Source organism: Calidris pugnax, unplaced genomic scaffold, assembly GCF_001431845.1.
Source record: "Calidris pugnax isolate Ruff unplaced genomic scaffold, ASM143184v1 scaffold103, whole genome shotgun sequence".
NCBI classification, from domain to species: Eukaryota; Metazoa; Chordata; class Aves; order Charadriiformes; family Scolopacidae; genus Calidris; species Calidris pugnax.
The window spans coordinates 15961272-15977495 of record NW_015090990.1 but is presented as its reverse complement, the minus strand read 5'-3'; the positions used below and the strand labels follow the sequence as shown (position 1 = coordinate 15977495).

Genomic DNA, 16224 nt, shown 5'->3' with positions numbered 1-16224 from the left:
GTGGGTTTTATATGTATTTTGCTCTTGGTTTGCATATTCAGATCCAAACTGATACCAAAGGAAAACCATGCAGGTAATTTTTCCAATTCAGTGGGAAAAATCCCATTGTGTTCTGTAGTCTGAACCTCAGGGGGCATCTGTTAACTGGTTAGCTTATTTCTAAAGAGAAGTTTGAAATAAATGACAGAAAAGACCACTAATACGTCGGTTGCTGTATTACAGGTTGGATTCATGAATGATGGTAGAATCATAGCCGCAGATTTTCAGTGCTATATAAACGGTGGCTGTACAAAAGATGAATCTGAGTTGGTAAGTCCTTTGTCACTGATACCACTTACACTGACTGAATTGGCCACAAAAAGAAAATAACAGTTCTTTGTCACAATTTATTTCTCTTAAGAATATGTCTGTTCTTGTTAAGTATAACTCTCATCTACCTAAAGTAAAAATGCATCTGTGGCGCAGATGTCATTTACAGAATATCATTAAGGAGGTATAATATTTCCTGTCAGGTGATATTGGACAATTCAGATTTAAAAGTTCAGAGAAGACAGAAAGACAAGTTTTATTAGGCACCCTATTATCATAAAGTTATTCCTTCACTTTGCCAAAACTGAAGGTCTGATTTTTCCCTCAGTAATGCTTCTTTATGCTGTTGTAATTCCTATGAGTTAAATGTACTTTCTCTGATTTAAATGCAGTTTTTTTATTTACATTGGTGTAAAAAACAGCAAAACAGGCTGCCTGAGTATAGTTCTACTCCTCCTTAGAACAATTGCATCTCATTGGTCTTTTGAGCGTCTTTCACAGGTTTCACTGCCTTTTTAAAGGAAATTTAACCATTTTAACAACTATAATCTCTTATTACAGGTGATTGAGTACATTGTGTTGAAAGTGGACAATGCATATAGTATCCCAAATCTCCGAGTCAGGGGCCATGCCTGCAAGACTAATTTGCCTTCTAATACTGCCTTCCGAGGCTTTGGGTTTCCCCAAGCAGGCCTGTTTGTGGAGACCTGTATTGTGGCTGTGGCAACTCAGACTGGCCTACCACATGAGAAGGTAAAAGAATTAAGACTGCCGAATAAAACATGGGATAACAGAGAATTCTAGGACCTAGACTGTCAGAAGCTCCTTGTGCTTATGCCTGTTCATGTAGAGCCAGATCTACTTTACTTGGGCTGAATAGTACTTTATTCAGCACCTATGATTCCACAGAATAATATTTGATACAATACAGATAAGAGTGGAGAAAACTGGCCCAGAATCTGTTGCAAAATGTTTGATGACCGCGATTCACATGACCAGCTTCAGTCAAAACAGTATAATCTCTAGTACTGTGTGACCAGTTTGAGATCACTTTGTGTATGTTTAGTTGTCAACTGTGTATGAGCCTCTCAGAACTGGACTTTCTGTCTTTTGTGTCCATCCATTTATCAACAGTTTAGTTAGCTGGCTCCCGTCATCTCAGTTACTAGGTTGACACTTCTGGCTTCTTTCCAGTCTTCTGAGAGAGTTTCCCAACGGTTTTAATTGTCACCATTTCCTTTCCAGTCTTCATGTTCTTCCTACACACTGCCTTGACGGTGTAAGCTTTTACTCTTTTGCATGTGTCAGCCTCTTGTATATACAAACTATGGTTTATAAATCATTTTACCTTCCTAGGATGCCAACCATCATGTCTTTTCCCTATTTCTTTTAATCTTTTCCCTCTACCATTTACTTGCTGTCCTTTACCACATTTCAGGAAAGCTTTCCAGACATGTCTCCAAAGGCAAAACAGTTTTTTAGCTTTAACTTCTGGTTTCACTTATCCACCTGCTGTTCTCAAGCCCAATCTTTGCTCCACACTTTTGACTAACTTCCTTATGTCACCTTAGTGCCTTGCTCAGCGCTGCTCTAAGCAGTTTCCTTACATGTCATGACTGTTCTTTCGCTGCTTGAGATTTACCAGGTATCCATTCTACTCTTCTTTCACTGCTTTTGAGCTTCTCACCGTGTTGTTCTGTGTTTTTTCTCTAGTCTTATTTACAATTTGAGTTTACCAACCTTCTTTGCATTGAGTAGTCCCTGTGAACAATCCTGCTGACACCTCTTAAGCTCACAGGTGTTTGACACAAGCAAAAAAATCAGGCTATTTGAGCAGTGATTTCCTTTCAGAAAGGGAAATGAGATTATGTTTATCGTAGATAAGTATTATTTCATTACATCATTATACATGTCATTATATTGCATATAATATGTCAATATATTGTAAGGCAATGTTTATTTTTGGCACTGTGTAAATACATTTTCTATTTAGGTTAGGGAAATAAACATGTACAAAGGAGTTAATCTAACATCCTTCAAAGAAGAGTTTGACGCAGAGAATCTGTGGAAATGTTGGGAAGAATGTCTGGACAAGTCTGACTATTACAGCAGAAAAGCAATGGTGGAAGAATTTAACATGAAAAATTATTGGAAAAAGAAAGGGATTGCCATCATTCCCATGAAGTTCTCTGTTGGATTTAATGCAACTTATTTTCATCAGGTGACCTCTTTGAAATAGTGTTTCATGATCAAAGATCTCAACTTTTCTCTCCAAAACTACAGGAAGTATAATCTCTACAGGCAGGAAGGAAAAAGAAAGAGAAAATAATTCCAACATGCTGGACTAGCATAAAATATCACCCACTGAGATATACTTTCTTTTAGAAAGAATATCACTGTATGTGGCTGATCTCTTATAAATGCTTACTCAGTATGAGATGGGGCTTTGAGCAGCCTGATCTAGTGAAAGATGTCCCTGGTCATGGCAGGAGAGATTGAACTAGATGATCTTCCCTTGGCTGAACTAGATGATATTCCCTTGCTATGAAGGTCCTTTCCAACCCAAAATATTCTATGATTCTATGATTATTCACCTCAGAAAAACGTTAATTTCTAATTCCCAACATGCTATCTTTAGCCAGCATAAAGCTAAATGTAAAAATGTGGAACTTGGAACCTTCCATAATCTGGTCCATAGTGAGAAAAATTATCACTCCTATAGTTCAGATAGTCCCATTTATATGACAGGTTAAGCTCTGCAACTGGATTTTTTAATGGCTCAAGATAGTGGTATTTCTGGACAAATTTTCCTGCCCTTTTTTTTTTTTTTTTTTTTAATTCATGCCTTGAACCAAAAATTCTTTCAAGTGACTTTCACGTTAAATGAACAAACATTTTTGATTTTTTTATGAGGATAGAATGCATGAAAAAGGAAATCCACATGGTTCATATGATTGTTCTTGATTGTTTCTGCACAAGTTTGTAGATTAAGAGCTCAGAGAGACATTAATATAGTTGATCCAACAGTGTTTGCATGGTAAAGACACACTGCATCTAGGGGTCACAATTCATCTGATACAAAAGGTCAAAAAAAAGGCATAAACAATGGTTACATTTCATGAAAACCTTAAAAATAAAGCTCAGTCTTGCATGGAATTTCCAATAATCTAGACCTAAATCTTGGAGTTTTATTGTTTAATCTTATCTTTGTCAGCTAAGAATCTATCTTACATCAGCAAAATGTTATCTGATTGCAAACTTCACAAATTGGCACCAAAGAGACCACATGACCCTTATTTCTCAATGCAGAATTAATAACAAATCAAAAGATGTCCTGGAGGCGCTGTATTTCACAACACTTCTCAGGCTTTGCTGTTTCCTCTCTGAGTGTTGGTAGCTGATTGCACACTGCAGTGAAATGTCTCTTTACAGAATTTCTAGTTCTTTTTCATATCCATTTGTTCCTTCATAGGAGTGGAAGGCTTGTATGGGATTGATTTCTTTCATCACCCTTCCTTGGGAAATTAATTGTTTCCAATTTTACCATGAATGAGAGTTCATCATTTCCATTCCTCGCTGCTTCTTGCATGTCCCCTGTTTAAGATAGCTATTTATTAACACAGGGCTGCACCAAAATATGAACAGAAAGTGAATCAGGTTCTAAACCATCCTCTGGACAGCGTATGAGAGAGAACGGAAAAGCAGTTGTGCCATTGCTCCATCAAAATTACATACTATGAACATCAGTTTATTATTGCCCTTTATGGATACATGCAAACAAAAGGGACTAGGACTAATCTCTCAGATTCAGAAAAACAAGAGTACAACTCTGCTAGTGTTTGTTCTAAAAGTTCTGTAGCTGTTCGTAGTAGGAGATACCTGCCATCTGCCCAAAACGCCTTTGATTCCAGGTTCAAATTCTGCTCTGTCCTCCTGTTAACTGTGGATGAGGACGGAACAGTATCTGGGGCTACACATACATTATAACTAGAGCCAGCATGTTCTTAATTCACCCAATTTCACAAGAAGAAAAACATGCTTTTCTCTTATTTGAAATAAATACTGTGATCCCTGCAGAACTCCTGTGAATAACTACTACCTCTGTCATGTCTTAGAGCAGTGAAATTTGTTATTTTCAGATTGCTGAAGAATTTCTGCTCCCTTTTAGTAATACACTGACTCTTGTGAATTAAATCTGTATTTGTCTTGCTTTTTCTTATGCACCTTTGTTCAGTGCAATAAGAAAATTACCAAGTTTCTGTGGCTTTTCTCTAGGCTGGAGCTCTTGTCCATATCTATATAGATGGGTCTGTGCTAGTCACTCACGGTGGAATTGAACTGGGACAAGGAATTCACACAAAGATGTTACAGGTGAGTGAGTTAGCATCTGAGGGTAAACAAAATACAGCAAGAAAGATAACTGAGCTAAAAGGAGGTGCAATAGGCAAATTCTTTAGATGTAAGAACACTAAGTTTAATATTGGGTTGTTGCTTCTGAGTTACTGATGAAGACAAAACTTAGGAGAAATATAAGCTATAATCAAAGTGATCTTTCAAAACCTGGAAAGGAGATGAACACCTTTGTGGTAACCCCACTGTTATCAGGATAGCTAAGGCACAGACTCAATGGCTCTTTCCAGAGGGATTTAAAGTGCTGAAAATTTAACTTTGTAGTGTATCCAACATTAATTATAACAACAGTTAATTTTATGCATTTCTGTAAATAGTGATAAACAAAACTACGTGCCAAAAAAGTAATTTTGGAGCTAAAATCAGGCCACTCCTTCAAAATGAGCTGAATGAACATCTGCATATTAGAACACTGTGAAACACAATAAAGTGGGAACACAAACTAATCAAGTCATTTCAAATGAGACAGAGAGAAAGAGAGAGAGAGAGAATGAAAGAAAGAAAGAAAGAGAAAGAAAGAAAATAAATAAAACATACAGATTTGAAAATCCATGAGGCAGAATGAGTCAGTTTTTTAAATTTGATTAAAAATTTTCTGGCTGCTCTCAGTCCATTCTCCGCCCAACCTGTATTTGTGCCTGGGATTTCCAAGTACCTTCAAGTTCCTTAGATGGTCTCGAACCTGATCTTCTCCTACAGTGGTTGGTTCTTCATTCTCATAGCTCCTGTTTTTGCCTGGTCCTTCAACTCAGGAGGTGTGAGGAAAGAGGTTTTATCTTATCTTCTATTATCTGAAATTATTTATATAATATTTGTTTTGCAGAATAATTGCTAAGGAAGACTTCTGTGTTTTTACTAATCATAGTATTAATGTTGAAGTAAGTCATTTATCTGTGTGTGTATATATAAAGAGAGATGAATGGCAGGATGAATTCCTGACTTGAGATTACATCTCCAAGTGGGACTGAATATGTTTTTGTTTACTTTTGTTACAGATTGCCAGTCGTGAACTGAAGATACCATTGTCATATATACACTTCTGTGAAACAAGCACAACAACTGTACCCAACGGCAAATACACAGCAGGATCAGTCGGAACAGAAATCAATGCAAGAGCAGTCCAGGTTAGACTGATTACCATTTTTTCACATAATCAGTGGTTCTGCTGAATAATGAATGTCTCTCTGAGGTTTCATAGTTTTGGTTTTGTTTTGAGCAGCTTTGAATTCTTTTATCTCCAAATCTCTTTTGCTAGGTTTTTTTATATGCATAGTTTAAAGCAAGGCAAACTACAGAACACTGTTAAAAAGGGTCACTTTTTTTTGGCTTTACTGTATAAGATTTACAAATTAGGTGGATTTTTTTAGATTGCTGCTAGATAAATTTATGGATCTAACTTTATTCTGTATTTAAACATAATTTAAAGGAAAACTAGGCATAAGTTTTATTTCAGGTACTTTTTTTAATAATCAGACTCAAACACCCTTATCCACTTGAATGCTTTGGGACCAATTCCGCTTTCATTTAATTTGTAATAAAACATTCAAGCCAGTGGTTTTCTGTCTAGTAAATCAAAATAGGAGGAGGGACAGGCCCTTTATCTTCTTTTTCTTGAGGATTTCAGTGATAGCCTGGTATGTGAAGACTTTAGTTACATTAGAGCAGATGCCAATGCCACTCTTTGCAAAGTGCTGCTTTGTAGCTGGCAGTTACCTACATAGACAACCCTCTGTTACGGCCCTCAGAATGAATTTAACAAACTGACTTCACCAAGAAAGAACTTGTATTGCTTTGAAATCAGCAGATAAACTTGGGTTTGCAGGTCGGTCAATGATGCCCAACTTTCTTCCTCCTTAGGATGCTTGCCAAATCCTTTGGAAGCGTCTGGAACCCATACGAAGAGACAATCCTAATGGCAAATGGGAAGACTGGGTAAATGTCTCTCTCTGTTTCTTACTATTTGATTATGATTTACCCATCAGTGTAGAGTGAAAGCTGTCATTCTTCTGGATGGAGGAAGGGCCCTCCCTGTGTGAGGTAAACTGGAGGAGAGGAACCTGTAAAAGCAAATGGTGCAACACAATGTCCTGATAAATCTGGCTAACTTTAGAGTTTTTGCAATATGTCTATTCCTAAAGACTCATTCAGAGCACAAGGGAATATAAAGTCTTTACTCAGAGCTTCTTTTTCTTTAAAATAATTTTTTTAAGTTTTGCTTTTTCTTTAAATATGAGATAAAGAATCTTTAAGTTTCTCTCTTTAATAATGAGTATACTTTTTGCAGATCAGTGAGGCTCACAAGCAGAGCATCAGTCTTTCAGCTACTGGCTATTTCAAGTAAGGAAAACAATTAGTCTTTTTTAATTTCTTGTCAGCAGAGGTACTACTTTGTCAGTAAGTTGCAGGAAGGATACAAATGTCCCCATTCAGCCTTCTCAAGGCCGTATCAGAAGCAGCACACAAACAATTAGGAAGTTGCTGGGACCAGAGACTGCAGTGTTTAGACAAGAGGAATTCTTCTCTTCAATGCATATTGATTTCAGAAACACTTGATATTCTTGGCTGGCTAATGTAATAGTTGATGCACAGAGTCTTCTCTAAGGTCAATTACAGTAGAACACAGGGGGCCCACAAGGAATTTTGTTCCACAGCCATCATGGTTTGCAACTCTCCTATCCTCCCAAACCATCCTACACAACATATCAATGGTGCTACGCTTTGTCTTTGACTACAGAGACCCTATGAAAATAGTTTGCTTAGAGAGTGTATGATATATCATGTTACATGATTCTTGTAGGGGTCTCAACAGTGAGGACAAGGATAGGCAGAGAGGGATATCTTGATCAAATTCATCTAATCTGAGGGATGTTCTTACTTCCTCCAGAGGTTATGTTACAAACATGAACTGGGACACAAAGAAAGGCCACGCGTTCCCATATTTTCTCTTTGGAGTTGCATGTTCTGAAGTAGAAATTGACTGTTTGACAGGAGCCCACAAGGTAATGTCAAAAAATACAATGAACTGGAAGTAGTGTTGGGTAAATTTCCTACCATCATTACATTCACATGACAATTTTTTTCTTTTGTTTCTTTTGACTATGAACAAAGACATAGTTTGTTAGATGTACTCAACAAAACACCAGCAGAACAATAAATGGCTATAATGCCCTTTACAATATCATTTGTTCATCCTGTTGTGATAGAAGTCTAATGTTAACCATAAGAATAACAAACACTATGAGAACAGTAGAAAATAAAGAAGGTTTAATGTTTCTACTATATATGATGGCTTTGAAATTCAATTAGACCTTCTGAACATCTCCGTACGGGTCTTCAACAAGACTGTATCATTCGTTACAGTCCCTTTTTAACGGAGTTACATTTAAAACAGGTGAAGCCACATTCACATAACACGGCCTGTTGCAAAAGGAGATTTAGCACAGGAATAGCTCTCAGCAGCATTGTATGGAGACCAATTCAATGTCCTCTGGCTACTGGGTAAGCACATTTGGCTCCACTGACTGACAGATATCTAGTAGCCCATGCAGAGCAAGACTCCAAAATCACTGAGGTCTGTGAACCCACCAAGCTGGGATTTAGGAGGAGAAGCCACTGGACCTTGTATAAGGACAGCCAAGTAGATGTCCTTCCCTGTCCCCTCCCTGAACTTCTGTGCAGGTGACTGAGTTTCTCCACTCATAACAAAGCATAGGAAGCGGCAAAATACCACTTCGAGCAATTCAGATTCTATAGGAGAACAAGCAACAAAGCCATCCTTGCATTCATGATCATCCTGTTACTGCATTATCTAGATAAACTCTCTATCAACACAGCCCATCTCAAGTAGCTTTCCTATTTCAGAATAGATTTGTAATATTTGTGATGCTACATCTTTCATGGGTGAGACTATATATTGTTTAGGATCCCTTTGTTGTTGTGTATTTTAAATATAACATTTTAACACCTTTTCTTTGTTTAACAGAACATCAGAACAGACATTGTCATGGATGCCTGTTTTAGCATAAATCCAGCTATAGATATAGGACAGGTATGAACTTCCATAGTTTTGCTTTATATTAGATGTTAGTAAACATTCCCCTTTGTGAATAAATGATTGCTGTTATTGTTCAATTTAACAGCCACCACAGCCTATGAGACACTAACCATTAACACTCAAGCGTGATGGAGTGACAATGTACTAGTATTTGGTTTAATTGCAGCTATAAATAATACTAGCTTAATTTTTCTACTTCTTGTTCATCTTCTGAGAAGTGATGAGAAAAGAAGATCCAACAGACTTTGTAAATGTCTTGCAGGATTAGTACCCTGAATCTCCTTATGACTTTTTCCTGTTCAATTTACTCTACCCCAGAATTACTGACTGAAGGCTAAATCTTAACCAGCTGCAGAGTACTGTTGACTTATCACTGTTTGATAAGAAATTCAAATGTAATGTAATGGAAAAAGCTATTGACATGGAACAGACCTTTCTTTAAAGATCTGTCATATCCATAGGTTTCTATTTTGAATTCAACTACCTATACCTACATACAAATTAAATAGTGACAAAAGTGGTGTCACTCACTAATAGTTTGCAAGTAAGAAAGTGGTGGTGAACTCATAGCATAAAAAATATTTGTCATTTCTTTTCAGAATCAAAGGAAATGTTCCCAAAAATATGACCTAAATTTAAAAGCTTTTCTTATCCTGCTTATTTATCCTATTACAGGCTCATCCTCAAGTGTTTCTCCTTTGCCTAAAGGATTATGTTTCTGTTGCACGTTCAAGAATTGCCAAATTTGCCAAATCATTCTTTCTTAGCAGTTCAATTCTATGTTCACCTTGCGCCAGTGTTTACGTCAGCACTGTCATAGTCCAGGTGTCTACTCAGCAGTTGTTCTTTCCTATGTTAGGTTGACCTCTTATAACCTATCAGCTATTTGTGTCTGAGATGTTTTTCTCTAGAAGAAATTTCATTAGCTGTCTGCAAATCTTTTTAAGCAAATAACAGATTGAGCAGGCTATTTATGTCATAGTCCCTGGGCAAATATCTCCTCACTGGGGTTCCTGTGGGCAATAAGCTTGAAGTCAGTGGATTTGACTCAACTCTTAATTTTGCCAAAGTGAATCAGAGGTAATGGTACAAGTTACAGTGAATTTAGCCAGGAATAAGGAAGAGTAGAACTTGAGCCAATGAAAATATTTGTATAAGTCAGATGAGGACAGCTTGGTTCTATTTTAGTCTATGTTGGCTAATTTCTAGTTTTGCAAGGAAAGATGCGAGTTCATGTGTAACCTTAGAAAGTAAGTCCAATTGTAGATATGATTTTATATTTTAAAATGACTGAATGAGATATAAAAGTTTATCTTTTTTTGTTTGCTTAGATTGAAGGGGCCTTCATTCAGGGAGTTGGTCTTTATACATTAGAAGAAATCTACTTCTCCCCAGAAGGAGAGCAGCTCACTCTTGGCCCAGATACGTACAAGATCCCTGCCATCTGTGACATTCCTGAGCAGATCCGTGTCTATTTACTGCCAAATTCATGCAACTCAATTGCTATCTATTCTTCAAAGGTAAACTTGCCAAGCTTACTGTTTGCAAGCATACCAGGTGATTCTGCTGCAAAATTGTAAGTGAATGTAGGGTATGTTTAACTCTCTGCTGTCAGTTTCTAAGGCAATCTCTCCAGCTGCCTCTTTCCTCTGACAGGGCATGGGTGAGGCTGGATTCTTCTTGGGCAGCTCAGTGTTCTTTGCAATACGAGATGCGGTGGCTGCTGCACGGAAAGAAAGAGGACTCCCCCTGGACTTCACACTGAACAGCCCCTTGACGGTCGAGCGGATTCGCATGGCCTGTGATGATGTCTTTACTGAGATGGTAAGGTTGGTTTTGTTTCTTTCATGAGCTAGCCAGCTCCTCAGTTCTGTGCGCATAGACTAATCAGTGAGCCAAATCTCTTTTCTCCAACACAATTAGCAGAGCTTTGCACTTTATTTAATCAGTGGCGCTTTGCTCAGCTATGATGACAGAGTAACATGAACTGACAGTCCAGAACTGAGGAACCTTTGCTCTTTCTTCAGTGGTAATGATTCCAATTTACATATCTCCTTTAATCTAAAAGTACTTCTCAGATTATAGTCTGACTTTGTCTTTAGTGTCACTGAAAGGAGGTTGTAGAGAGGTGGGTGTTGGCCTCTTCTCCCGAGGGAATAATGACAGGACCAGAGGAAATGGTCTAAAGTTGTGGCAGGGGAGGTTTAGATTAGATATCAGGAAGAATTACTTTACTGAGAGGGTGGGCAGGGACTGGAACAGCCTGCTCAGGGAGGTGGTGGAGTCACCATCCCTGGAGGTATTTAAGAAATGCGTAGATGTGGCACTTCAGGGCATGCTCTAGGGCCTGAGATTGTTGGGTGGGGTGATTGTTGTGGTGATGGATGTTGGGTTTTTTTGTTTTGGTGTTGTGTGTGGTTGTTTTTTTTTTATGGTTGGACTTGATGATCTCAAAGGTCCCTTCCAACCGTGAAGACTCTGTGATTCTGTGATTTGCATCTCTTTTAGGAATTATGGCTCTGTCTAGACACAGAGTAGGTGTGCTCCATCACTTGTCCTCTGCTCCTGGTCTAGACAGATTTCACCTTGAACCACGTACCCCAGTTTCCTTCTTTTCTTCCTTGGAAACCAGGGATATGGAAATATGGGCTGATAAGCATCCAGATGTTGTCATAGCATTGAGTAAGAACACAGGCTGGGTACACAAGAGCACTCCCAAATAAAAAACTTAGATTTATGTTTCCATGCAAACATCACCATTGACAGTGACATCCACAGAATCTAAGGGTGCAAATTTAAGATATTCACTGTAAAGGCTAAACTGTCTAGGTCCCAATTTCTTCATAAAAGCTCATTTTCTGTGTATGATCTGAAAAGTTTTCCTAGAGCTGCTAGAGTGAAGACATCCTTGATTTTTATAAAAAAGCAGAGGCCTAGTGATGATTCTTCTCATTGTACAATCCATTTCCAGCTAGGTTTATGAGACCCCTCCACCCTGACCTTCAGGTCATGCTCTCTCTTCTTTCTTTTCTGAAATGAAAGGACATTCAGCAAACACTGAAATGATGGGGCCTAAGAAGGACAACGGACTTTAGATACCCAAATCTTTTTCCTTTTTTTTTTTTTTTTTTTGACCAAAGTGCAAGATTCCCATTTTCTGCCTATCTCAGGCGTCGTAATTACTTTGTAGATTTGATGTGTAGATTTGAGAGCAGTGCACTTCCCCACTCTGGAAGTGCAACACAGTGCCAACTTTGGCTGGTTTTGACATACCACTATCTTCTAAATTCCCTCCCACACAGATGGAATAGGTACCCACAACTGGTGGACTGTGCCCATCTATTGACATTTCCCCCACACTCACTGAAGTTATTTGTATAACCATCTGTGTGCTTTGCCTCTGCTTTCCTGAAAATGAGAATGCCAAGAAAATGTACACTCACCCTTGCAGTTTTCTGTGTCTTTCTTTCCAGAGTAATGCTTTCAATCTGCTCTTCTTGTATCTTGTGCTTCCCTCACTAGAAAGGGTTGGCCGGACAAAACAGTAGCCTGCTGGAGAGTACTTATTTTTTCTAGGCAGGAGCCAACTTCTCTCCCCCTATCTGTCCTAGCCAACAATGATCACACAAGAGCTTCTTCAGAAAGGAGGACAAGACGGGAATGATGACATTGTTTTCTGATTTAATAGTTTTAGCCACTAAAACAGGTGTTCCACTGTATTTGTCCTTTTAGCACTGTAAAAGTAGATATACTTAATACATTGTCACTTGCCCAAAACTTCTGTTTATTTATAAGTTGAAGAGAAAACGGGAATATAAAAATTAAAGGAGTAAAGAAGAGGAGCAATTATGAAACAGATAAACAGCAAGAATTTAGCAGCCATTCTCCCCTCAGTCCATATTCAGTCAAACTAACAAATGGTTTAAGGGCCTGGAAAATAGGAAACACCAGACCAAACTGTGACAAGGTCCATTAATTAAAGCTTTCAACTTAAAAAGCCCTGGGAACCTGGGTTTGAACAACTCTGTTGTAGCCCAGGCTGAAAATATCTCTATGAAAAGTGACACCAGTTGGGTTAGGTGAACCTGCAGGCCCCTATGTCTTCCAACAGCAGCCAGCTAGAGACCCCCTGACCTCAACCTGCCTGGAGGTTGGGGCTGTGAACTCCACATCCACCCACTTCTGCTTCCTTCTGCGCAGGATATCCACTGGTCAAGTCTTCCACAGTGATAGAATTTCTCATAGTAACGGAAGTCATAAACAAGATCAAGAACCTTTGTGGGCTAGGTGTTGTGGAAACACTTGGTAACAACTTAGAATTTAAATAAAGGTGAAGTTGTTATCCAGTCATCAGGAGTTGATGTTCTATCTCCAGGAATGCCCTCAGAAATGCAGGATTTCATGGCCTCCATGATTTAATGCAGTCTTATTAAAACACGTTGCATAATGAAACCTGAGCCTTTAGGCTGTGAGCTCACCTGTGCTATGGTGATATGTGTTTAATTACCTATTCAATTACAAGTATGCCACTGTTGACTAAAGGTAAATTGGTTCATTTAACAGATCTTTATAACATGAGAAAGTGAGGATTTGTGTGTGTGCAGTGACATTTAAATGGCTGATAACGAACATGCATTTGTGAATTACAGTAAGTCTTCTTTACCCTTAGCAAAATGATGTTGTTTTCTTTATATTTTCTTTCAGATTCCAAAAGATAAACCTGGAACCTATAAGCCATGGGCCATCAACGTAGATTAATACTGCTTTCTTAAGAATGAATCAACCAGGTAACTCCTTCAGCCACTTACTGACTGAAAGCATTCCTGCAAGAAAGAACTGTAATACTTACACATACAGATACATATTTATATCAGTCTTTGTAGAACAAGATATAAGCACAAGTTCTATTGTCCTGCCAAGTAAGAGACCTCTCATTTTGAAACATGCATTTATTTCTAAATCAAATTATGTTCCATGCTACACTGAAATAGTTCTGGAGTTACCTCATGAACTTCAAAGAACTTGCATGCAATTTTGAAAATATCTGCAATGAAGAGCAGATCACAAACAGTACCATTTTCCCACTCCTACCTTCAGTTCAAGATTCACAACTGTTGTTATCCACTTTCTGTTCTTCTAGTACATGAGGGTCTCAAAGATCTGAATTACACACTGTACAAATCAGTGATGGGGAATGTATTGATATCACAGTAGAACAGAGATTATAAAAGTACATACTGCCAAATGTTTTCTTGACACTGATATATTATTACTACCACGGTGACACTCCACAATAGCTCTTCACTTCCTGGTGGCCCCTCTCAGGCCTGTTCCATACCATTAGATCTCTCTGAACTGCTATCAACTTTGACCTCTCTCAGAGCTGGAGTATAATCACTGCTATTCACTACATTGTTAGTGGTCAGTCCTCCTCTCCTTTGCTTTACCCACAATTTTGCTGCTTCTTTTGAGCAAAATGGTGAGGTAGAACATAGCTGACACATTCACCTGTAGGTAAGGAAAGGGCACAAGGTGAGGGAGATGTACTGCAGGCAGAAAGGATTAAATAGCAGGACGTGTTCCCACTACCAGCTTTGGGTGAAGTTCTTAACAGAGGTGAAGATTTCTGGGATTACATAGATTAGTGAGAAAAGATATAGGGGGACAGACCACCGCACCTGTAAAACCTCATGCTCTTTTTATCTAAAACATTCATTTAGAAATGGGGTTGCCCATTGCAACCATCACCAGGTATGCAAACCAGAAGTGCAGCAGGTGACTGAGATTAAAAGGTAGAGAGGAACAGGGCTGAGAGGAAACAATGACAATAGAAGCTCATCATTAGAAATAGGTGTGTCAGCTCACAGTTTAACTCAGCTGTGCCAAACAACATTACTGACACTCTGACGGACATTGTTTTAGAAAGGAGGTTTTAAAGTGGTGCAGTGGCAGCTGTGTGAATCTTAATGGAGCATTTCCCTACGAGGAGAGGAGACTGAAAAGCAAGTGCAAAGGTGTTTGAGAGGGAGAAGAGGAAATGGCTGAGCTGAGACAACACAGGTATGTGTACAAATGAATAGTCAACTTTCATGTCTGATAGTTCAAAGCAATAAAATTAACAGTAAGAATTCATTTGACAACATCATTGTGTACCCAAAACACTAGCATAAGAAATAACCCTGGAGATACTCAATGGGTATTGCATCAGTTCAGATCCTGTACTCATTTACAAAAACATAAATCTAGACTATTTTCATTTATTTTAAGGGTGAGAGTGCAGGCTTAAATTAGCATAGTATAGAAGAGAGGGTGATGTGCACACGCCCTCAAATAAGTCATATTTAATCAAAATCCATAGAGGTACAACAAAATTTTATTCCTTTACACACAAATTAATATTACAAGTAATGAGGAAATTGCTATTATGTTGGTATGGTTTTCCTGTTCATTCCTATTAGTAAATTGTGAGAGACTACAGCTAATAGAAAAAACTCAGCTGGCAATATGCTTTGCAATTTTGTAATACCAAAGACTTCAAGGAGCTGACAGCAAGAACTATCATGTCTTTGTGTTTCTTTCTTTAAATGAGTTTGTTGCAATCTGTGATTTATCTTTTTGGCTTTTTATTTAATTGTGATGTAGACAAATACTCTTATTTTTGAATGAGTACTAAAGCAATCAGTGCCTTGAGCACAGAATGAATGAACAAGTGTTTGCAAATATTAAGGTGAAAATCTTCCCTCTGGTTTCATTGGGCTGTTAAGTGGAATTTGCTTAAATATATCTTTAATAAAAGCAAACTTGTAAGGCACTGCTCTGCTCTTCTGTGACACTGTGACCTTTAACCAGTGTTGTTTCAAGGACAAAATAGCACTGAAAATGGGTGAGTTGAAATCTGGCTCCTACTGGCAATACGAATGACCTGTGTTTGAGCTTAAAGTTCAAAACGTGTGAGTTGGCGAGGCTGGTGCTGTGCCATTCATCTGCTGCAGCAATGAACTTTGGTGCAACAGAGATGCTGGAGTGGGGCTGTGGGCCCTGGGGGGCCTTATGTAGAGGTGACAGCAAGGGGGGAGGTCTGGGACTGGACAGACTGAGTGTCTAAGGCTAATTACTGGAGGGTCCTTAGTGTGTGTATTTATACACACATTTCCCACTGAGAGACCCTCATGCTCATCAGTCAGAGAGGGGACCAGGATGAGGCCATTGGTGCTGCTGTGTCTCCATGAGTGCGGGGTGTTTCTGCCTGTGTTGACCTGCGTGGGCAGCTGTGTTTATGCGTGTAGGTGTTCTACACATGTGTTTACATGTTGGCTTGTTGAGAATACACTCCCAGCCTTGCTACTGGTTGGACCTGGGGGAACAGAGCTGCATCAAACTCACCTCTGTCGGGCTGATGCAGCCCCTAACATGCTCATCTAAAGAAATTGTATTTATTGTAATTAAGCCTC

At 38.6% G+C, this 16224-nt stretch overlaps 1 protein-coding gene across 1 annotated transcript in view; it reads left to right on the top strand.

The window, feature by feature from the left end:
* The window catches only part of LOC106895360 (aldehyde oxidase 2-like), a 45151-nt gene extending 29573 nt beyond the window's left edge, over positions 1 to 15578 (top strand). The window contains exons 24-35 of the mRNA XM_014954757.1: positions 223 to 309; positions 871 to 1062; positions 2303 to 2530; positions 4585 to 4680; positions 5715 to 5843; positions 6577 to 6651; positions 7004 to 7056; positions 7604 to 7718; positions 8702 to 8767; positions 10105 to 10293; positions 10430 to 10597; positions 13478 to 15578. Coding sequence (XP_014810243.1) covers positions 223 to 309; positions 871 to 1062; positions 2303 to 2530; positions 4585 to 4680; positions 5715 to 5843; positions 6577 to 6651; positions 7004 to 7056; positions 7604 to 7718; positions 8702 to 8767; positions 10105 to 10293; positions 10430 to 10597; positions 13478 to 13531 — 1452 coding nt within the window. The 3' untranslated portion in view covers positions 13532 to 15578. The remainder of the gene's footprint in view (positions 1 to 222; positions 310 to 870; positions 1063 to 2302; positions 2531 to 4584; positions 4681 to 5714; positions 5844 to 6576; positions 6652 to 7003; positions 7057 to 7603; positions 7719 to 8701; positions 8768 to 10104; positions 10294 to 10429; positions 10598 to 13477) is intronic.
* Positions 15579 to 16224: the final 646 nt, after the last annotated feature.